Source organism: Equus caballus, chromosome 14, assembly GCF_041296265.1.
Source record: "Equus caballus isolate H_3958 breed thoroughbred chromosome 14, TB-T2T, whole genome shotgun sequence".
Classification (NCBI taxonomy): Eukaryota; Metazoa; Chordata; class Mammalia; order Perissodactyla; family Equidae; genus Equus; species Equus caballus.
Window position 1 is genome coordinate 67,313,900 of NC_091697.1, and position 25,373 is coordinate 67,339,272.

Sequence of the window (25,373 nt, forward strand, 5' to 3'; positions counted from 1 at the left end):
AGTACAGATTTAGTTTTTCTTCAGACATCAGATACTTTCCATATTTTCAGGCACCTTCCTACATTTGGAAATACATGAAAGAGGCATTTATAATATACAAGGGAAACGAACCATTATATATTTCCTTTTTCAAAAGGAAAAAGAACCATAAAAATAAATAAATGAATAGCCATTTATTTAAAATCATACACACAAATGCATTTAAGTACATGGTTTAAAAGTCATTTAATGGGGTTGGCCCGGTGACGCAGTTGTTAAGTTCACATGTTCCACTTTGGCAGCACAGGGTTTGCTGGTTCAGATCCTGGGTGCAGACATACGCACCGCTTGGCACACCATGATGTCATAGGTGTCCCACATATAAAGTAGAGGAAGATGGGCACATGGATGTTAGCTCAGGGCCAGTCTTCCTCAGCAAAAAAGGGGAGGATTGGCAGCAGACGTTAACTCAGGGCTAATCTTCCTCAAAAAAAAAAAAATCATTTATTTCATACCTTTTAGCACATCTATTTTTTTCTTCAGAAGAGGGTGCATTGCTAGTCTGGCAATTGCTCTTTCAGTCGCAGTAGAATCAGGCTGCAAATTGAAACAATAAACACATAGGAATAAAACCTACATGGCACCATTAAGAAGTAAATAAAATAAAATCCATAATAATTTTTAAATATCAGAATCAGGGAACAGGAATTTGTTAACATTCTTATTAGATAAGTCACTTATTAGATAAGTCCACACTAGAGATAAATCAAAATCATGCTGACAAAAATAGTACTGCCCTTGAACAATTAAATTTATTATGTAGTCAGTTTATAAATATTCTGTGGGTACTTAATATCTTTCCAGAATTGTCGTAGGCATCAGGTGTGATATTAAAACACGTGTAATATAGCTCCTGCTTTCAAAGAGCTTAAAAGATCTATTTATGAAGACTAAATTAATATGAAAGAATCAAGTAACACATCAGTACCAAGCTAGGTGATATAACTTATGACTACTGTAATGTTTGAAGTTCCATTTAATAGACACCTAGAAATTATCTAATGCTATATATTTTTATGCTGAATGTCTAATATCACTACTGTATTCTCAGAACGTTCCAGCACAGTGCATGGCTTACAGCCAACACTTTACAAACATTTGTTGATGACTGAATGGGAACAGATTATGTATAATATTTAATGTATTCATGAATTTAGAAAATTAATAATTCAGGCCAAGTGCTTTAAATATCATCTGCAGGCTGACAATGTACAAATTTTTACCTCCAGTTTAACTTGAGCTCCAGACTCATATATCCAACCACCTACTTGACATGTTAAGAGAGAATTCATTGATTTTTCTTTTTAAACCTTCTACTTTGGCCTTTCCTATCTTATTGTATGTAATTTTAATTTTTCTGACTCTTCAGGCCTAAAGCTCTAAGGATTCTTCCATCACATTTCACCTTCCTTCACATCTTGCAATAAATTCTTCAGCAAATCTTGTGGTTCCATCTGCAAAATACATCCAGAACCAGTCACTTCTCACCATTTCTACTCTTAGTATCTTTGACCACATCACCGACACCTCTCACCTAGACCAATGAGATAAGCTCTCACCTATAATAAGCTCATCACTCTCCTCTGCATCATGCTCCCCCACAACCAATTTTCCTTAGAGCAGTCACAGAGAATTTTTGAACTGTAACCAGACCATGCTATTCCCCTATCTGTTCTCCTTTAAGCTTTACTGCCTTCTGAGGCTTAGGCTATTTCACTGCAAGCTCTTCTCGACTCCCAAATATATACATGGCTCTTCATCTCGTTATATTCAGGTGTCTGCTCAAATGTTATCTGAACTAACACAATACTTTCCATCACTCTTCATTTACTTCACCTCACTTAAAATTGCATGCCAGTGCAAATATTTTCATATCTGTGAGGCAGGGACTTTGTCTTCCACACTGCTGAAGATGCCTAGAACAGTAACTGGTAATAGTTGGCATTCAATAAACATTCCATAAAATAAGTGAATAAATTTCACTAGTGTGTGGAAGTAGACCTCCAGCTTCAGATGTCTTTATTTTAAATTTACCCTTCATTGTCAATAGCCCAATATAAGGCTTTCCCCTCTCCCCCAGTAATACAAACATATGAATACCTTAGTAAGAGCAAGATGACAGCAGTTTGCAAACTATTCTGTTTGGAGGATTTATTTAGGTAAGGCCACTCATAGAATAACTCCTTTAAATTCTATCTGGTGCAAATCATGTGCCAGGACCACTTGCTGTCTAAGTACCGTGTCTACCGGGTTGAGGACTATCTCTCCTAAATTCATGTCCAACTAGAAACTCAGACTGTGACTTTATTTGGAAACAGAGTCTTTGCAGATGTAATTAACTAAAAGGAGATCACACTGGATTACGGTGGGCCCTAAATCTATAAGGAGGACATTTAGATACAGAGGCAGAGAGACAAAGAGGGAAGAAACCTGAGGCAGAAATGTGGACTGATTCTGCCACAAGCCAAGGAAGGCCTAGGATCACCAGAAGATGGAAGTAAGAAAGGGTTCTTTCCTAGAACCTTCTGAGGAAACATAGCCCTATTGGCACCTTGATTTCAGATTTCCAGCCTCCTGAAACATGGGGGAATAAATTTCTGTTATTTTATACCACCCAATTTATGGTACTTTGTTACAGCAGCCTTACAGAAACTAAGCCTTGATTCTGACTCTTAGATGTTGTCTTTGTTCAATTTTCTCCAAGAAATGCAGTCCATTCATTAAGTACAGTGTTAGGTCAATTCTCTGCTTCTTCATTCCCTTGCAGGGTTTACTGATGCAACACAGAACTTCATACTCATTTTATTTACTTCAGAGAGATATGAGAAAATCTGGGAAGGAAGTTTGTTGCTAGTATCCTGAGTCACTCAGTGACAAGCTGGGCTGCTGAAAGTATGAGTCAAAATTGCCCATTTGAGTTTTATAGGAAGCAAATTAAAAAGCTGTAACACAGAACTTCCAATGAAGGACACGCTTTTTCAGACTGAAAAGGCTCAATACAATATATGAAAACAGAGTCACATCAGAATATTAGGGTATACAAGCTTTCAGAGAGAATAAAACCAAACCACACACAGACACACACAAATTCGGGAATCAGAATTAGAGGTCAAAAGATAAGAGAGTAATGCTTCTAAAATTCTGAAGGAAAATGATTTCCAAACTAGAGAAGAATAAAAGTACTTTTAGACATGCAAGGTATATAAAAGTTTACATCCCTTGAACCTCCCTTGAATCTACTAGCTTCACTAAAATGAGGCAGGATACAACAATACAACGAATGAGGAAGGCATGGGATATAAGAAACCCCAGGTAAAAGGAATCCCCAGGATGGTGACAGGAGATTTAGATTTAGATTTAGAATACCTGGTGTATTAAATATCTTGAGAGGAGAATTCAATGACTGATGAGGAGTTTGGTGTTACACTAGAGACAAGACAGAAAACTAACAAAATTAACAATTATAAACTACAGAAAATAGAAATATTACGCAGAAAAGAAAAAGTAATAATCACTCACTGCATGACTCTATCAAAATAACATAACAACTAAATGTTCATCTCATCTAAATTTGACCCAAGTATATTAGGAGGATGGAAGGGATAAGGAGAGTAGATCTATGACACAGGGGCTGGAGAAGGAAAGATATCTAAATCCTTATAGACCAGCAGGAAGTCAAAAGCTAATGCTTAAAATGTACTAATATAAACATAGTGATGTGGGAGTAAATTCCACAAGAATCAATGGAAGTTGAAAGTGGGGAAGGACTAATAGACAGCTGTCATTTTCACAAAAAGAATCTTGTAGAAGTATTTGATTCTCAAAACCAGTGGTTGGCAAACTGGCCCAGGACCAGTTCTCACTTGCTGTCTGTTTTAAAATAAAGTTTTATGAGAACATAGCCAAATTTACTTATTTACATACTATCTATGGATGCACTATGTCACAATGTCAAGCAGTTGTGACAGAGACTGTATGGCCTGCAAAGCCTACAATACTTATTATCTCGGCTTTTACAGAAAATGTGCAATTCCTGTTCTAAACTACATGCAAGTAGAATCCTTGGTGGGGTAAACTAAAAAATTAGGAAAAAAGAAAAAAATTTTTTTAGCAGGCTCATGATGTTTAAAAGTTTAATTTAAAACAAAAACACTGCCACAGCAGACTTTTATTGCGAAATCAAGGCAACAGGTTATAGCATTAAATGCACTAAATGTGCTTCTTGAATGGTGACTAATAAGAGATTGTAGCTTAGTAGAAACAATTTGGTATTCAGTGCAGAGACAATATCTTTGATCCTCAGGACTAATTCCAGAACATTTATATGTAAAAACAACCACAATGACAACAAAAACAACTAGTCCTGACAAATGTGATACCCATCCCAGGAACCTGCCCTTCCTTCAGGATACAGGGACAAGAAGATGCTCCAGCAGCAGCCGCTTATCTTTAACTACTTCTTTCAGTATATTTCCTCCCTTGTAGCTACTAAAAATTCACTTCAAAGATAATCCCCAATATATGAAGACCTGCATTTGTAAAACAGATGAATTAGAAAGTAACTGTTCACAAGTTAATTTCACATGTTTTAGATAAGAAGTTCTGGGAATCCTAAATAGATTTTGACTAAATGTATCCACGTATAACTGTTCAAAAACATACCTACTACTGTTCCCAAATCCCAGCTTTGACAACTTGCTAAAAGCTTTAATAAACTGGGTATTTGCCTTTCCAGAGCTAGCTACATCTTTCCATCTTAATTACAAAAAGGTTTTAGAAGAGCCAGTGGTAATACTTGTATACTAGTGTTGACTCTAGGTAAATATTGTTTTGTTAAGAATCATTTTATCATTGAGTTTATTTAGCAATGCTAGTTCTCTGCCCTGGAAGATATCTCAGAGTAACCTGACTTAGTGATTCGACTTAGTAAATTCTCTTAAAAAAAAAAGGGCTCTAGAATAAGATTGAAGGTGTTATTCTTATTCTGTTATGTCTTCCTTTATAATTGGGTTTTTACATTGCAACCTTTGAGGAGGACTTATCTGGGGAGAATACCAGGTTAATAAGAAGTGAGACTGATTCAAAAAAGTCTACTGGATTGCATAATCCCAGGGGTGCCACTCATATTGCAGCTGTCCATATGTAACAGCAGTAAGTTCAAAGAAGGCTTGAGTCTACAAGGTATACAGATATATAAAATTAAGCAGTTGCTAATCAGGTATGATTACTTAACAAGTTAATATGTAGAATTATGTATACCGCAGCTTTAGCTTCTATAATTATATGCAATTTGTGTTTTTAAAGAAAAACAACCATTAATGCTATCAGCAAATAAAAATTATAGTATTCTGTTGAAAGAACTTTGTTGACAGGAGTAATTACTTTTATGTAAGATATAAAATATATTCTCATCCTTAATGCCTCTTAGTTTGGCAGCCAGTATGTGATGACAATGCGGCTGATTCTGGAAATGTAACAGATGTAGACATTTAACTTCCTGTAATCACGCCACATGAGAGAACACATTATATGCCTCAGCGCAAGTTGTGAATAGCTATAAATACAAAATCTAGTTTAAACTATGAGGAAGTATCCACGTCCTCAACAGTGGCTAAGATAAATACTACTCCATAGACAGGAATACAATTCTATTTAAGAGACTATAAGAAGAAGAATGGGTTGAAAATAAATGGCTTCTTGAATTAATGTCAATCCTTTTCAAACTCTTCCAAAACAGTGAAGAGGAAGAAACATTCGTAAACCATTTTATAAGGTTAGCATTACTCTGATACCAAAGCTAGATAAGGACGCTATAAGAAAAGAACACTATAGGCCAATATCCCTGATGAAGATAGATGCAAAAATTCTAGACAAAATTCTAGCAAATTGAATTCAATAGCGCATTGAAAAGATCATACACCATGATTAAGTGGGATTTATCCCTGGGATACAAGGATGGTTCAACCACAAGCAAAATCAATAAACACAAGGCAGCATATTAATAGCATGAGGGATGAAAATCATATGATCCTCTGAATAGATGTGGAAAAAGACAAAATTCAACACCATTTCATGATAAGAGCTCTCAACAAATTGGGCATAAAAGGAACATACTCAACATAACAAAGGCCATATATGACAAACTCATAGCTAACATCATACTTAAAAGTCAGAAACAAGACAAGGGTACATTGCCCACTCTTACCGCTTTTATTCAACACGGTACTAGAAGTTCCAGCCAGAGCAATAAGGCAAGAAAAAGAAATAAAAGACATCAAATTGGAAAGGAAGAAGCAAAATGGTCTCTATTTACAGAAGACAGGATCTTATATATAGAAAACCCTAAAAACTCCACCAAAAAACTGTTAGAATGCATAAAAATTCAGTAAAGTTACCGGACATTAAACCAACATACAAAAATCAGCTGTACATCTATGCAATGACAATAATTTACCTGAAAGAGAAATAAAGAAAACAATCCTATTTACAATACCATCAAGACCAATAAAATACTTAGGAATAAACTGAACCAAGGAGGTGAAAGATCTGTACACTGAAAACTATAAGACTTTGATGAAAGAAATTGAGGGAGACACAAATAAATGGAAAGATGCGTGTTCATGGATCAGCAGAACCACTACTGTTAAAATGGCTATGGCATCCAAAGCCATCTATGGATTCAATGCAATCCCTATCAAAATTCCAATGGCATTTTTCACAGAAATAAGAAAAAAAATCCTAAAATTCAAACAGAACCACAAAGATCCTGAATAGCCAAAGCAATCTTGAGAAAGAAGAATAAAGCTGGAGGCATCATGCTCCCTGATTTCAAACTATACTACAAAGCTATGGTAATCAAAATAGTATGGTACTTGCATAAAAGCAGACACACAGGCCAACGAAATAGAATCGAGAGCCCAGAAATGAGCAAATGCACATACTGTCAACAATGTGACAAGGGAATCAAGAATACTCAATGGGGAAAAGAGAGTCTTTTCAATAAATGGTATTGGGAAAAGTGAATATTCACATGCAACAGAATAAAATTGGATCCTTATCTTACACCACGTACAAAAATTAATTTGAAATGGATGAAGAAGACTTAAATATGAGACCTGAAATTGTAAAACTACTAGAAGAAAACAGGAGAAAAAAACTACTTGACACTGGACTTGGCAATAATGTTTTGGATATGACTTTTGGGTATGACACCAACAGTAAACGCAACAAAAGCAAAAGTAAACATATGGGACCACATAAAACTAAAAAGCTTCTGCAAAGCAAAAGAAAAATAGCAACAAAATAAAAAGGCAACCTATGGAATGGGAGAAAATATTTGCAAACCACGTATCAGATAAGGGGTTAATATCCAAAATATTTAAAGAACTTATACAACTCAATTGCAAAAAACCCCAAATAACTCAACTAAAAAATAGGCAGGGGGCCAGCTCTGTGGCCGAGTGGGTAAGTTTGCATGCTCCACTTTGGCAGCCCAGGGTTTCGCTGCTTTGGATCCTGAGCAGGGACATGGCACCACTCTTCAGGCCATGATGAGGCACCGTCCCACATGCCAAAACTAGAAGGACCCACAACTAAAATATACAACTGTGTACTGGGGGAATTTGGGGAGAGAAAGCAGAAAGGAAAAAAAAAAAGATTGGCAACAGTCGTTAGCTCAGGTGCCAATCTTTAAAAAAAAAAAAAATAGGCAGAGGACTTGAACAGATATTTTTCCAAAAAAGACATACAAATGGCAACTGGTACATGAAAAGAAGCTCAACATCACTAATCATCAGGGAAACGCAAATCAAAACCACAATGAGATATCACCTCACACTTGTTAGAATGGCTATCATCAAAAAGACAAGAGCTAACAAGTCTTGGTGAAGATATGGAGAAAAGGGAACCCTGGTGCACTGTTGGTGAGAATGTAAATTGGTACAGCCACTGTGGAAATCAGCATGGAAGTTTTTCAAAAAAGTAAAAACAGAGCTACCATATGACCCAGAAATCCTACTTCTGGATATATATCTGAAGGAAATGAAATTATTGTCTTGAAGAGGCAACATATTGATTGTAGTATTATTCACAATAGCCAAGACATGGAAACATTCTTGTCTGTTGAGGAATGAATGGATAAAGAAAATGTGGTGTATAAATAGATAGTGGAATATTACAGCCATGAGAAAGAAGGAAATCCTTCCATTTGTGACAACATGGATGATCTGGAAGGCATTATGATAACTAAAATCAGTCAGACAGACAAAGATAACTACTGCCTGGCATCACTTATATGTGGAAGCTAAAAAAAAGCCAAACTCATAGAAGTAGAGAGCAGAATGCTGGTTGCCAGGGACTGAGGGGTGGAGGAAATGGGGAGATGTTGGTCAAAGGGCACAAACTTCCAGTTATAAGATGAATAAGTTCTGGGAACCTAATATTCACCATGGTGACTACAGGTGATACCTTATTATATACTTGAAAGTTTCTAAGAGAGTAAATCTTAAATATTCTTACCACACACACAGAAATTATAACTATGTAAGATGATGGATGTCTTAACTAACCTTATTATGGTAATCATTTCACAATAAATACATATATCAAACTACATTGTACACCTTAAATTTATACAATGTTATATGTCAAGTATATCTCAATAAATCTAGAAACAAAAAACACACAAAAATTTTTACCAAAGCATTTATAGTTAATCTATCAGCATCCTTAAGTAAAAAAAAAAAAAAAAAAAGAAAAAAAAACAGAAATGGCTTCTCAAGCTCTCACTTATTTTTATTTAGCTGGAAATCTATCTACCAAAAATGTTGTCCTGTTAGTATGTGCCATACCTACTTTGTAGCACAATGGTATTTGTGTACGAACATTTGAACATGTCCTTACTAGTAGCTTCTAATTTTTATAAACTAGAGATTTTGATAAAGTTGGCTACTCAACAATATTGCCAAACATCTTAGGGAACAAACTATTCCTGTCATACTGAAATATGAAAAATGTCAGAGTTGTTTAAGAATCCTTAACAAAATGTCAAAAAATAATACAGTGCTGAAATATCATAAAAATCCTGTTGAGTGTGTGAGGGTACATAAAACAGTTATCTTTTGTTGGCAAAACAAAACTAAACATGGAGAGGATAAGCCCTGTCATTTTTACATCTAATACAATGACTTCTAAGGGGGACTAAAATGCATTACTGGAATGTTTGACCTGGAAGAGTTCCTTATTAGAGAAATGAGAAAAATAAAAGCCAGAGACGGTAAGTGACCTGCCTGAAGCCATGCAGCTAGTGGCAAGACAACACTAGTGAGAATGCAGAAACGCCTAGAAATTTAAGCCTTTTCCCTTTGCTAAACAGGAATCTTTGCAAATAGAATGCATTGTAGAGAAATTATATATATCTCCTTAGGGTACATTTGATCCTTCAAAATTCCTTATATTTAGTTGCCAGGTGTTATTAATTAATTCATATCTGTTCTTGATCATCTGTTACTGATTTGCAAATCTGAGTAGCTTATAATTTGGGGAGTAGAAAAAATATTCTAATGGGGAAAAACTGTGCAAATGGAAAAACTGTTAATGACATACACATTAATTAAATGCTTTATAAATACTAAGGATTTAATTTTTCATTCTAAAAGACCAATAAAAAATGTTATACATGTAGTTCTTAAAATGTTTGATTTAAAGAAAGTCTTAGTTAAAAATACCAAATTTATAAACTATAGCAATGATTTAAATAAACTTTTTTATTTCTCTTAAGTAAAAAAATACTAAATTTAACATTTAAACCTTTCTGTAATTTCATTCTTAAGAAGGCGATTAGAAATCTTTCACTTAAGTTTTTAAATTCAAATCTTAACAAGAAGTAAAGGGAACACAGACTAAAGATTTTATCTAACAATTAGATTAACAGTCTTGACTTCAAGATTACCTAGCCAGTTAGGAACAAGCTAGAACTCAAAGTCAGGTTTCTGAATTCTGTCTAGTATTCTCAACAAGTTTTCTTCTAAAGTATTTGAGATAACTTTCTCTCATTTTGTGACCCAACTCCAAATCCCCTTCAAATCTTTTTGGAAAGAAATTAAATATAAATGTAAAAAAAGAGGTTTGTGAAGCTAGAGGGCTCAGGTTCACCCCTTGGGCAGTGTTTTGGGTCTCTGCTGCCATTTGAGATGTCTACATTTGGCTTAAGGCACTGGGCAGGGTGTAAGAACTCAGGAGTATTTAATACGTAGGGCAGCCCCTGCTTTGACACTTTAAATCCTTTACCTCTCCTTATTTGTTTCCTGTCCTTCTTCCTTTCTCACTTTCTCTCGCTCTCCTTATATTTACTGATATCTATATTTATTTTTACAGAAACAGGCCTTGTTTACGAAGGCATGGTCTTAAACATGAGGACATGAACACCAACTTTTTGAGGCTCACAACTTTGTTCTAATTTAAAAGGTTAAGACAAATGCACACATAACTAATTTAAGACAGAATCTGATAAACTTCACAGGAGAGAGAGAAAATGTTATGGAGGATAACAGGATTTCAAATACAGTCATACAGCTGAAATTTAAAGAAATTTATTTTGAAGCTTAAAAGGCTAAGTAGTCTCTGTAAACAAAGAGTTTGTACACCTGCGTGAAAAAGTCTTCACAATATTGGGGAGAATGAAGAAAACCATAGCTTTCCTTATTTAAAGGTGACATAGTGTTTGCCATGGAAAATTCTCAGGAAACTGTGGTTTTCACACACCTCCAGTTTCTTCCATTTCAAATAAATTAAATAAAAAAAGAAAAACACCTCATCTTTTAATGGAAAAATTTTATTTTGGCATATGGGTGTTTATTGTGAACAGAAAGTATTTGGTGTTCAATTTTGAAAAGAATTTTAAGAATGTACATGTGAATATAAACAACTGTCTAAAAATGAAAAAGCTCTTTTACATGCAATGTTCCTTCCTTTGAAATGTTGCTTAAAACAAACGGACTAATTCTAAATGCCAGAACTAGTAGAGGTGGAATGCTAGTAGCAATACTTTTAATTTTAAATTGGACTTAATTTCAATTCTAGCTTCTACCTAAAGATATAAACACATTAACATTTGTATCTATTAAAAACATTTAGGGAGATGATAAGAAACAGTCCATTGAGCTGGATCAGAAGAATTGTGGCAAACTAAGGCCTAGAGTCCACATTAAGGGAACAGGAGAAATTTCTGCATTCATTGAACTCACAATCCCTATGATGGCATGATTCTAAAACACAGACTGACATATATGGGACTTATTCTATTCTCTTGTCCTAAACTTTCGTTTTGTAGCAGAGACCTGGGTTAGACCTTGGACCTGCCATTTCCTACTGACTGAATAGAGGTATATTTTTGACCTTTCTGGGCTGGTTGTCTCATCTGTTAAATGGGGTTATCATTATCTTCCCTGAGAAAGCTACATATAAAGCACCTAATGAGTCAGGCAACTGGTAGATGTTAACACATATTAATTTGCTTCCTCTCATCCTGTAGTTTAAAATAACTCTCTTCTGGGGGCCGGCCCGGTGGCGCAGCAGTTAAGTGCACATGTTCTGCTTCTCGGCCCAGGGTTCGCTGGTTGGGATCCCTGGTGCAGATATGTCACCCCTTGGCAAAAGCCATGCTGTGGTAGGCATCCCACGTATAAAGTAGAAGAAGATGGGCATGGATGTTAGCTCAGGGCCAGTCTTCCTCAGCAAAAAGAGGAGGGTTGGCATTAGTTAGCTCAGGGTTAATCTTCCTCAAAAAAAAGTAAAAATAAAATAAAATAACTCTCTTTTGCACATATGAATGCTTTCTACATGAGATCATTATTGTAAGATCAATCGAGATGGAATGTATACGGGAGAATTGTGCAAGCTGTAAGATGTTACACAAATTAATTTGTTCTTCTATTCTGATGGTCAGACAGCCTCAAATGTGCCGAGCTTTACGTAACAGACTTATTTCCTATTTGGTGATTATCCACTGACCTCCCTTCCTAGGACAAACTAAAGAATAATCAGACCTCCTTCTAGGACACTCTGCTGCCTGCCTCATTTTGTTTTTAGATGTTTAATTTATTAACAGATTTTGATATTTTGATACAGAAGAACCTAAACGCAATTGAAGAATATCACAAATCAAATAAAATAGTAACAAAATAGCTTAAATCAAATAGCCTGGGAGGAATATGAGAGGAATATGAAAGGATTCTTAAGCAGAGCAATTTCGCTGGGCTTTATACCCCTCAAGGGTTCCATCAAGAACTCTGATGAAACAAAATTGTTTTCCCTTCCTCCCTCTCTACCTTCTTTTCCTTCATTGTTTGGAGGAAGGTACAAAAAGGGCAGAAATGTAATCAGATTTCACTTGACAATATTTCGGTCAGATCCTAAACTTCCTTTTTCTTTTTCTTTCTTTTTTTTTTTTAAAGATTGGCCCTGAGCTAACATCTGTAGCCCATCTTTTTTCCTCTCCTTCTCCCCAAAACCCCCCACTATATAGCTGTATATTCTTGTTGTAGGTCCTTCTAGTTCTGCTATGTGGGACGCCACCTCACCATGGCTTGATGAGTGGTTCTAGGTCCACACCCAGGATCCAAACCAGCAAAACCCCGGCCGCCAAGGCAGGTACACAAACTTAACCACTCTACCACAGGGCCGGTCCCTAAACTTTCTATATGAATTACTATTATACATCCCATGACTACAAATCTAGTCATATGCAAAATGAATTTACTATTACAAAATAACCATAAGCTAATATATACACTTGTTTCCCCATTTTTAGGATAAATGACATTTCACACCCTGGAAGGCTGAACAGAGGGTTGTAAATGGAAGAAGATACTCTACAAAACTTATTTTACGTACCCTAAAAAACTGATTTGATATACATTACACATACAGTAACTAATATTAACCCTCTAAAGTGAAAACAAACTAGCTGAGAAGATAAAAAAAAAAAAACCAGACACGGGATATTTTATTTTGGAGAATTTCAAGTTAAAATTAAGGAATAAATATTGCCAAGTTTTAAACTCTTAGAGTTTAAATGGAAACATAGTATTATTAGGGAACTAAAAATAAACTGCTTTTTACTTTTACCACAGATTAAACATTAATGAATTAATTCTAGAATTTAGCTGCAACATAGTTCAAAATATTTATTCTGGTAAAAATCTTAAATTATCATTTTTCTAAACTCTCAAGAGAAAACAAGAATATATTCTGCCATATTTTTATACAATTACCAATATTCCATTTAACATGTCATTATTTTGTCTGAGATACTGACCACACCACAAGTTTAAAACTATAATAGGGCTAAACTTTTTCCCTCTCTTTATGAGTGAATTCTATGAAACACGAATATTTACTGTAGAACTATGCTAGTATAAAACAGGCTGCTGTAAAGTCATGTTTATGACTTTGGTGTTGTTTTTCTGACAAGGATGATGACGACGACAACAAATCTTCCCTCCCCTCAAACAAACAAAAACCTTTCATATTCTGGCCTTCTTAGGATAAAATGCTTTAAAATTTAACATGTCTAAAATCCATCAATTGTAGAGAAGTGTTAGTCTACGTAAATGTAGAATCAGAATATTTTTCCCTTAAGGCTGGAATAGGTAAACTGGCATTGATAGTTGGAGATTTCAACACACCTCTCTTAGTGATCGATAAAACAGGTAGGCAGAAAATCAGTAAAGATTATAAATCACCTGAACAACACTATCAATCAATTTGCCTTAATTGATATTTGTATGACACTGATCCCGAGAGAATATATATGTTTTCAAGTGCACATGAAATATTCACCAAGATAAGTCATACTCTGGACCAGAACCCAAACAACAAAGTTAAAAGAATAAAAATCATAAAAAGTATGCTCATGAGTCATAAAGGAAACAGTAACAAAAAGACACCTGGAAAACTCTCTGTCCAGAAATTAAACAACATAGTTCTAATTAAACTATGGGTCAAATGAAGTTTCAAGGGAAATTTAAAACATTTTGAACTCAAAGAAAATGGAAATACAACATATCAAATTTATGAGATGGAGCTAAATTAGTGCTTAGAGGGAAATTATAGCATTAAATGCTTACATTAGAAAAGAAAGGTCTAAAAGTAGTTAATTTAAGCTTCCAGATTAAGAAACTAGAAAAAGAGCAAAGTAAACACAAATGCAAGAAGAAATAATATAGATAATTAGAGCAAATGTTGATGAAAGTGAAAACAGAAAATCAAGAGAGAAAAATCAATCAATGCAAAATCTGTTTTCATGTGGAACTGTCTTATGCAGCCATCAGCCAAGTGGGTGGAAATGAGAAGGGGAAAGAGCAAGGAAGAAGCAGGAGTGGCAAATCCAAAGAGCAGAAGGTCTAGGTAAAAGTCCTAACCGCGCCAGGTAACAGTGGTACAGCCTTAATCAGCTCATTTCATTCTTCCTGAGCTTTGGTTTCCTCATTTGTAAAAATAATCTTTCACAGGGTGAATGCAGGGATTAAATAAAATATTCATGAAAATTATTTGAAAAGAATAAAAATAAAGATTCTTTGCTCTAACTAGTAAGATTAACAGATTAATTGCTATCTAATACATAAATGCCACATTAAATTCAACACATCTTTAAGGACCTTGAAGGCATGCTATCACAGCAATGTAAAATTCATAAATTACCATAAAAATTCTATTTGGTGCCAATATTGGAACACAAGTGCAGAAAAATCATTATATATTAATAGTAACCGACTTCTTGATTAGTTTGCTCTTCAAGGGAAAAAGTGACAAGATAAAAGTAAGTCAACAATGTATATAAGAAGCTTTTCCCAAAAGAAATACAAACCATTGTAGATATACCTTTTTGCAGATTTTTTCAAAGCTGATATCATCACTAAGAGCAGATTTAGTTACTGTATCAGGTTTTAATTCCTATAGAAGAATAAAAGAAAATAATTTTAGTTATGAGTGTAATTTTAAACTGTCATTATTATTCTGAGTTAAATTTCTTCCCGTGTTTGGCTTTTAAGAAATGAGATATTAAGCAAATTCTTAATTTTTAGAAGAGAATAACTCCTATCACAGTTAAGAAATTATCATGCTATGAAAAAAGCCACAGCAAAATTAATTTAAATGCTAATCTTCTTAAGACAATTATATTCAGATTCTATGGAAGCCACAAAATCTCCAGAATAATGAAAACATTAATTGAAATAAGATTAAAATAATTTAAAATGTTAACTTAAGACTTAAGTTTAAAGAAATTATTACTTATTTTAATTTCAGGACTGGCAATTTCATCAATTTATGGAGAAATGTAGAGATTTACAGAAAAATATTTAATTTTGATTCTTGATTATAAAACCTAAGCCACAAAATACTTTTCCATTATGCACAAAATTATTGCCGATTTATTTTAGAAAATTAAAAAACAGAGAAAAGCAGAAAGAATAAGAAGTAAAATTACTGGCAATGTCTACATGACTATAATTTTATCGTATACTCTTCTACATTTTTCTTTCGGAGAATTTAACTTTGATATGCACTCCACTAAGGGAATGAAGAACAACTGTAGATCACACAAAAATGAAATTTTTCTATATTAACACTTAACAAGTTATTCTAATATCCATGAAAAGATACAATTAACATTTGTGCCTTTTTTCACAATATTGTTTAGAAGAAAGCTAAATAAAAAAATCATACAGTTGATTTTAAAACAACATTGACTGACAGTAAAGTAGAAATGTGATATGACAAAAATTGTGCACAATTTAGGTGAAAATGACATTTAAATTATGTTTTAAACAAAAACGGAGCAACAGCAATTTTATAAACTAGCTCTATCATTTAATGACAGGGCAAACGTATTTCCATTTTTTTATTCTTTTACATTGCTGCCCTTATCTAACCAACCTCTTAGTAGCAGACGTTAATATATTTTCGGACTTTCGATCTTTTTAAAAATAAGAATGTGAAGACTATCCTTGTACATACTAGTTTGTGTAATTCCTTTTGAAAAATTACCACATATTCTGTATTAAAGAGCTATAGTGTGCTTTTGAAAAGAGAGCAGAATGGAAAAAATAAAACACTGATAATGATGATCCAAAGTCAAAAAGATTAGAAAGCACTGTTTCTGAAAGTAAAGACTCAATTTCATTTTGTATACACTAATACAATTGCAAAAAATGTGTACGTAAAACAAATCTATAAAACAGTACATAAATAATAGACTCTTATTTTTAAATTTTGTGTGTGTATATATTATATATACATCATATGTGTATATTATATATACACACAAATAAATAAAAATATAAAAAATATAAATATAAATAAATATATATACATTAAAAAAAATTTGTTTCATGACATATTTTGCCTGAAAATGTCTTTGGTGCTTGATGAGCTAATTTGGGAGATGGCCTCCCTGAGGCAGTTTAAAGTTAATAAAACTATTTAAATTATAGTTAACAAACCCAAAGATTTGTCCTGCCTTTTTTAAGATTTGCCCTGCCTTTGTCAACGGCTGGCTACAAGCACCCTTTTCTACCCTGTAAGAAAAAAAAATCATTCTAAAGAGTGAACTGGTTAAATTTTATTGTTAAAATGAACTTAAGCACAGAAGATAATGATGTCTTCTAAATCTCAACTCATACACATATTTTCTCCAAAACAATAAATTCAACAAGAAATACAAATAAAACCAAACATGAATCATGTCTTCAGCATTATCACGAGATAAGAGGATGCCATCAACCTCAAAATATCTCTAAATAGAGAAACTAACAACATATTCAACAGAGCTCTCACTGCTGCTATAGGCTTGTGAATATGGAGAGCCAGAGAATGGAAGATTAAGATACTGGTAGAAAAAGAGGAGAGTGGAGTGAAAGACATACATGTGACAGACAAAAAGCACTACCAGAAAGCAAAAACTACTACAAAAAGTCAAAATGCTGAACACAAATCTGAGACTTGGTAACTCACAGCACTGGCTACAGAGAAGGGCTTGAAAGTGAGTGGTTCTGAAGGCAGTGGCCTCAACAAGCACTGCTCTGAGAAGAATCAGATAAATAGGGAGTGTGTTCCTACTTTCAGATATAAAGATGAAGATAAGGAAAGAAAGAGAGAGAAATTATGGACCCTACAGAGACAGAAGGAAAGACATGTAACCAATTCCTCCTTATCATCATCCATTAAAAAATTTCACTTCACCATACTGACATATGATGTACCTTGTCTACAAAATGGCTGGGATTAAGGGAAAAAAATCTAATTTATATAAAATTAATGGAAGAAGAAAACAGAAAATGTAAATCAAAACATTTTATCTGATAGATTCTCCACTAAAAAACTAACCATGAAACAAAAGACAATTGTAACATAACCCTCCAAACTGCACTTAGGGAGCCTCAAACAAGCATTTGGGGTTATACTAAAAATATGCAAAGTCAGAAATTAAAACACTAACGGCAGAAATAGGTAAAACACAAAAATGCCCCACAGTTGATAAAGCTTAGGAAATACACTCAAGGAAAAGAAACATCATCTCAGAAAGGGAGAACAGATTCAAAGAAAAATTCAATAAGAGACACTAAAGAAAGTCAAGAAAACGAAACTGAAATAAAGAAAAAAAAAGGATGGAAAGGATGATCCCACATATGTATAACTGGGGTCTCTGACGAAGAAAAACTAAACAATAGAAGAAAACCAATACTTAGAACTATAATTTCAAAAAACTTTCCGGGAAAAAACCACCAAACAAAAAACTTAACAAAAGGGCTTGTTATGTACCTAGCTAAAGTGACCTGGAATGATCAATAATGAAATGATTTTAAGATGTGGATATTATCCTGGATTATCGAGGTAATTCCTGCCTATGTGGCAGGCTCCCAATAAAAACCCTGGGCACCAAGGCTCAAGTGAGCTGCTTGGTTTTGCAAGTGTTGTCACATATCATTGCTGGGAGTGTGTCCATGTGACTATCGTGGGAGAAGTAAACTTACGCCTAGTTTCTTCTAGACTTCCCCCATTTGACTTCTCTTTTTGCTGATTTTAATCTTTAATAAACCATAACTTGAGTATAAAAGCTTTGCTGAGTCCTGTGAATGCTTCTAGTGGATCACCGAGCCTCAGGGTAGTCTTGGGGATCCTTGACCCATTCAATTTTATAGAAGAGGAAAATGATAATCCAAGAAAATTTAAGAGATCCATTCAAGGTATTACAATATGGCTAGGACTAGAATGCCCACATCTTGCTTTGTGCCATATCCTGTTGTTGGTGGTGATAAATTAGACATTGTTTTAATTCCTTCCTAATCACATTAAGTTATCATTGCTCAAGTTTCCTACATTAAAGACAGTCATCCACTAATAACTGGATCCATCAGAATATTCCAGTTCCCTGTTTCACAGTGCCAGATGCTACTGCTTTGCTTATATTCAGAACAGCAAATTTAATTGGAATTAGGTAATCCCAATTTTGTTTATATGGTTATCTCCTTGTCTTTCTTCTCTCCAGAGAATTTTGTTTGAACAATCGAATATACTGACTCAAAACTAGATAACCTGTGTAGTGCTGTCTCTGCTTAAGTGGGGAAAGTATGTTTGCAACCAAATTATTCTGTATCAGGCTGTCTTGTCTGGGTCAAGACAAAAAGTAACTTAGAGGCTGTAACCATGCTGACATTTTTAACTTAATAAAATATAAAACATGTTCGTATTTTCCAAAATGTGAATAAAATTGGAGACGGTGCTTAGATTATGAGGGGTTAATCACCAACACAAGAAATTACAAAATGCCAAGAAAAGTACAGATTCTTGGAGATTCTTTTTGTTCTATTTGGAAATGAGGCAAGAAATGCATTTCTCTGAAATAAAGAATCTGAAATAACTCGTGAGAGAGCTACTGATATCCAAATCTGTATGCTTTTCCACAGATGGGAATCTCATTATGGTTACCTTTCAGTGACAACAAAAACCTTATTTCCTAAATATTGTTCTACTGTTTCCTAAATACAGTTCTACCAGATGGAACTTTAATAAGGTTATACTCTGTCATCATATTGCCAAGGATTTTTCCAAATAAAATCTCTCTGTCTTCCTCCTTCACCTATTCCTCTGTTCTCTATGGCAATTAATGGCATCTCCAGCCTCTGCTGCTTAGGTTAGACAGCTCAGAGTCATCTGACACTGTGTGCTTCTTAGTCATGCTTCTGTCACGCTCCCCTCCCCTTTTTTGCTTTCTCTGCTGCAGTGTCTGTTGAATTTGGTTCCTTCCTCTGGATTACCATGATCTTACCCATAGATTCAGGACTTCATTATAGATTGTGTGGACTACAATAGCCTTACTGAGTTTCCTGTTTCCAGGACCAGTAACTCCAAGACCCATAAGTCACCATCCTAAATATAGAAGGAAGTCAAAGATCCTCATTCGGATACTTAAATTCTTTCATTATCTGGTCTCAATGTATCTTCCTGCTCTAATATCATAATACACTTCTTTTCGGAACCTCATATGTCATCCATTCAGTTTTACCTCTAGAGAATTTCCTGAATAAATTTTCTATTCTCCCATCTCAGAATCTTTGGTACACTGTCTGCTTTTTAAATTTTTTTTTTTTTTTGTGGCATGCCTTTCTCTAACTGGTCACCTATCTTTCTCAATCCCTTTCTCCCCAATCAAAATCTATGTTTCAACTCTTGGTTTCTAAATACCACTAAAATGAAGCAGGGCTTCTTAAAGAAATGGCTGATTACAGATCTGGGTAGGAAAAGCATAATCCCTGCCACACTTTGTTATGCCAGAAAAAGAAGAACTAATTGGGTTCTCTCAAAAAGTCATATAAGCTAGCCTGGAAGGGCCACTAGTGGTCAAATTTGGGTGTCAAAAAGAATAATAATAGCAATGAATCATCATCACGTTGACCATGTAATTTGTTGTTCAAGCCAGGACCCATGTGAGAGTGAAATGAGGCTCTATTAAAAATTATGCTGGGACAAGTGGTGATTACCAGGAGAACCCCAGGGAAATCTGGTCATACGGCCACCCTAATTATAACACTTGCCTATTCTTGCTGTCTCCAAATGCTCTATATTTTCTCCTAAATCCACGTCAAGCAAGCTTTTGTCCCAATTACTCCACCAATCCCATCCTTCTAAGAGTCACTAACGATCTCCATGTCGCTAAATCTAATAAACGGGTCTCAGTATTCCTCTTATTTGACATATCAGTACCATCTGACTCTTCCCTTCCTTGTCCTATCATCAACTTTTAACAAGTTAATTCCTCCTTTCTCCTTAATATACTTTCTTCATTTGACTTACAGGACCCATACTCTTGGTTGCTCTTTCTTAGCCTGCTTTTCTAGTTCTTCCTCTTCTCTTTAGCTTAAGAGCTGTCTAGGATTCTATTCTTGGTGCTCTTCTCTTCACTATTCCCTAATACTTTGTGATTTCAACCAGCCTCATGACTTTAAATATCATGCACATGTCAATAACTTCCAAAAGTCTCTATCTCTAGCCCAAATCTCTCTTCTCCACTCCAGACCTACATCAAGCTGACTATTTCACATCATCTCTCTTAATTCTTTCTAGTCTGCTCTGTTTTTTCCACAGCATAAAATCTACTAATATAATAAATAATTAACTTATTTATTATGCTGTCTTCCCCAATCTTCCTAAAAAATAAATTATAAAAGATCAGGAAACATTTTTTCTCAGACATATCATAAGTGCTTAGTAAAGTACATGGCATTTGGTAAATGCTCAAAAATACTTGTGGAAAGAATGAAAACTGAAGTTATTTTTACTTGTTAGGTATTATAAATTGTTAAACTGAGTATCTCAGTCATCTCAATATTGGGTATAACATAACCCAGACCTGCTAGTAAACAATGTCCCTGTTCAGGAACGATGGCAGACAGTACATTTAATAACTATGTCTTTTATTCAAGTTTCTTATTTTTTAATTTTCTAAATTAAAAACAAAAAAACATGGGGCCAGCCTGGTGGAGTAGTGGTAAAGTTCACATGCTCCACTTCGTCAGACCGAGGTTCATAGGTTTGGATCCCAGGTGCAGACCTACACATCGCTTATCAAGCCATGCTGTGGCAGGTGTCCCACATATAAAATAGAGGAAGATGGGAACAGATGTTAGCTCAAGGCCAATCTTCCCCAGCCAAGAAAAGAGGAGGATCGGCAGTGGATGTTAGCTCAGGGCTAATCTTCCTCACCAAAAACAAAAAAACAAAAAACTCCCAAACCCCCAAAACCCCAGTTAATCTTTACTCTTGTCCATATTGAGATGTGAATCTAAATCGCTATCACACCTAACACAGAACTTCATGTAGGGAAACAAGTAAAATAAAAACTTTGGATTTCTTGATTCTACAAGTATTTCCTTTACAAATTTTTCAAAACGAAAACAATAAAGCAATATAAATTTAAGTCTCCATTCTACAACTTCTTCAGTTACAGTCAGTCACCTTTTAAGACTCAGCTTCTTGCCACAGGAAGCCTTCCTCGAATCCTCGAAGCAGTACTGAGTAGCCCTTCTCCAATACACCTGTCAGTGTTGTATATATTGTAGTGAAACTCTGTTCACATGTCCATCTCTCTCATTAGACTATAAGCTTCTCAAGGGCAAACATCATATTAATTTCCATATTTCTATAAACTAGCAGAGTATTTGGCATATAACGTACAGGTCTAATATATTTTTATTGAGCTGAAATAAAGAGTTTTGGTCATGAGGATGGCTCTGAGATGACATTATAAAAGTGTGTGAACTTTTCTAGCAAAGTACAGGACTACATATTATCAGGTAAAACTTGTTTTTTGAATCCTACAATACTAACTAAAATAACAAGAATGATTTCGGCTTCTGGCCTAAAGTCACAATGCAACATGGACAATGATGGTGGACTGTGTGGTATAGTAGATCTCCAAACGGTCTCTGTTCAGGATCTCTCTGTCATTGAACAGTTTTGGCATAACTTTTCAAAACCGTATGGAAGGCAATGGCTATCTTAAATACCTCATCTGTGCCATTTATATGGAGTAAAAGATTACAGAGATTCAAAATCTTAAAAAATACATTGAAAGAGTACTATGCTAGCAACACAGATATTGCATAATTTACTAAATCCCCACAGCAAAGAAGTTAAACAGGAATTATTTCCACTTTTAACATGAATAAACAGACTCAAAGACACACAATTAGTTAATGATACACAAACAGTATCAACCCAACTTGTTAAAAATTTCAGGAAATGACACAAGTGGCTTTATTCTTCTTTGCTTTTGTAATTACACTCTGCTACATCTTAAAAGTTATCAACACATTGCTGATTTTACTTCACAAAACTTACTATTTGAAATTCACATTTTTAAACCTGAAATGAAAAATGAACTAATAACAAAGTCTTAAACATTATTATTAGATGGAGGACAAGGGGAAAAAACTAAAAATTCACAAACAACTTTGATAGAGATTTATCAGTTTTTTTCCCTAAGATTCACCTTAAGCTAATATCTGTTGTCAATCTTCCTCTCTCTCTCTTCAATCTTCCTCTATTTCACATGTGGGTTGCCATCACAGCATGGCTGACGAGTGGTGTAGGTCCACACCTGGGATCTGAACCCATGAACCTAGGCCACTGAAGCAGAGTGAGTTGAACTTAACGACTATGCCACGGGGCCCATCCAAGATTTATTTTAATTTTGATTAGAAAAACTTAATGGTACTTTCCTATAACCTCTTTAAAAATCTATTTATTATAGATGTGTATGTTAATATTTGAAATATGTTACTGAGAACTTTCCATTTTGCAGAAGACAAGGCATTGTGTAAAAAGACAACCAAAAAAATGCAGTTTAATTTTTGAAATAATATGCAAATGATCTGAGATAATAAATAACACAAAGGTAGATGCAATGCAATCAACTGTTTGGTGGTGTAGCTTTCAATGGTAGGAATAATAAAAAGATACCCAAATTACTGGGGGACATTTCTCAAATTGCACAAACCTCCCATCCACTATGATAAATGTCCCCACGAATGAATCTTCATGCATCTATCCCCTGCCTCCCCCAACAAAACTACTGTTTTAGATGTTGGTAAAGATTGTGACAATGATTCACCCTGGTTTTATAAGAGTATGTATGAGGTGGTTGTGAATGCTGCCTTGCTATCAGTTAAAGCCAGAGAAACTTAAAAACAGGAATGCACAAAGTATGCGTAGGGGATTATAATGTTGATGGTAGCATGTAGACAGAAATGTGGATGAGAGATAAAGTTGGCTGGATGAGAGGGGCCAATTGATAAAACTTTTAATACTCATGAGGAATTAGACCCGTTCTGGCAGACAATAGGAAGTTAATTTAGATTCTTGAACAGGAGAATGATATAATAAAACAAAGTAGGTTTACTACTAGGAAATTTTACTAGTGTCAGGTCTTTGCTCGCAGCCAGTTTAAGAATTACTAAATGTCTACAAATAGTACTTTAGTTCCAAGATGACTTTCACGTTTAAAGTTGAATTTTCATACTTTAAAAACTAACCTGAATGCACATTTCAACTATAAATTATTTCCATCGAGATATAATAATTACTGATACGAAAATAATTATAATTTCAGTGAGCAAAAGCTAAAAACATCTTGTATAATTCAATAGTCCAAAGATTTGCATTTCACTTAAAAAGCAGAAGTTAACTAATCAAAAACATTATCAAATAATTTAGTCAAATAGAGCTCCAAAACCTCCTTATCATTATATAGTTCTGTCTCTCACAGTAGAAATACCTTTTAGAAAATACAACAAAATAGCTTGTTTAACCACATGATTAACCATGATCACAACTTTTATGCCAAAAAAAATAAAATCACCCACTTCTGTCATGTTCAAAGAGGCAAGCAGATGATATGAGGTCCAGCAATTACATCAACCTGAAGATTCCCCATAGAATACTTATGCATTTTAAAGAATAAGTCAGAGCAGAAAGTCTTCTAATCATTCTAGAGATTCTCTCCTAGCAAAATAGCTGGGCTTGGGGAGAAAAAGTTTACTATTTTTGAACTGGAATCCAAACATTTGTTTAAAAGGGCATAATTTTGCAGCAAATTTATAAAGATTAAATGAAATACTTAAAACTACTATATTTTTATGTCTTCTCAGGATAACATGTTAAGAATAAAAATAATTAGTGGAAGTGAGGTATACAGGTCTTATTATTATTCAGTATATCAAATAAAAAGAGGACAAAATATAGCTTGATATGACTGTATTATATTCACTTTTATACTCCTAAAATATTTTATCTACATACACTTGGTCGTTTTCCTTGCCCAACCCCAAAGAGTTAAAAAAAAAAGAAAGAAAGAAAACCTCAAACTTAATAAACAATTACATAAGACCATGTCACATTTTTCCCAAACAGTAAATCACCTAGGAAATTCATCAAAAGGCCTTAGGGAAATTATATTAGGTGACTGAGACAGTCTTTCTCTATAATTTTGGAATTATGACTAAGACATAGGGATGTGCTAAAAGGGATATAAGAATGTGTTAAAAGAGAGTGGTCTTAAACTGAAAGAAAAAGTGACAATCTTTTGAAGTCTCAAGGCTGTCAAATTACTTGTCATTACAAGTTCTAATTCCTTCAAAATATTTTCTCTAGAACCTTCACATTTCCAGTAATCTTTTTCAAGGGCACAAATGACAATAAAATCCATATTCATTCCTTAATTCTATTTCCATGTGTTAACACTTTAAAGAGCTTACATTAATTAATACTGTAATCATGTTACATTCAAATTTGTTTAAAATATATGCCAAATTTGGGAAGGAAATAAAAATTTTTTGAAACCTAATCATTGCTGTTAATCCATGGTCCCAAGGAAATCAACTATCTTGGTATTTAGCTTCCAGATATTATTTCTAAATGTTAAATGCACACACAAAATCATTTATGGATAATGAGGCATTTTCTATCTTTCCCAAGGCCCAACTATTCTAATTATGTCACATAACAAACAAGTTCTATTTTTCCTTCCAAGAGGCAATGATGATATATTACTTCACTATTATTTTCACATTTCAATTAATAGTGATCATTAAAATTATAATGCAAAAGCACATTTCTCTATAATGGCTAATTATTCTTGATAAAATTATGCACTCAATACTTAAATTGATCATGTTAGTAGAGTATTAAAAACATGGACTATTGATTCAGACAGATACGGATTGAATCCTGGCTTTGCAAAGCTCTAGTAATGTGACTTTGGGCATAGCAATTAACCT

At 34.3% G+C, this 25,373-nt stretch overlaps 1 protein-coding gene across 1 annotated transcript in view; it reads right to left on the reverse strand.

The window, feature by feature from the left end:
* Positions 1 to 25,373, reverse strand: part of SRFBP1 (serum response factor binding protein 1) — a 68,585-nt gene that overhangs the window by 7,038 nt on the left and 36,174 nt on the right. Inside the window, exons 4-5 of the mRNA XM_001503340.6 lie at positions 14,920 to 14,991; positions 495 to 576 (exon numbers count right to left, since the gene is read on the reverse strand). Coding sequence (XP_001503390.2) covers positions 495 to 576; positions 14,920 to 14,991 — 154 coding nt within the window. The remainder of the gene's footprint in view (positions 1 to 494; positions 577 to 14,919; positions 14,992 to 25,373) is intronic.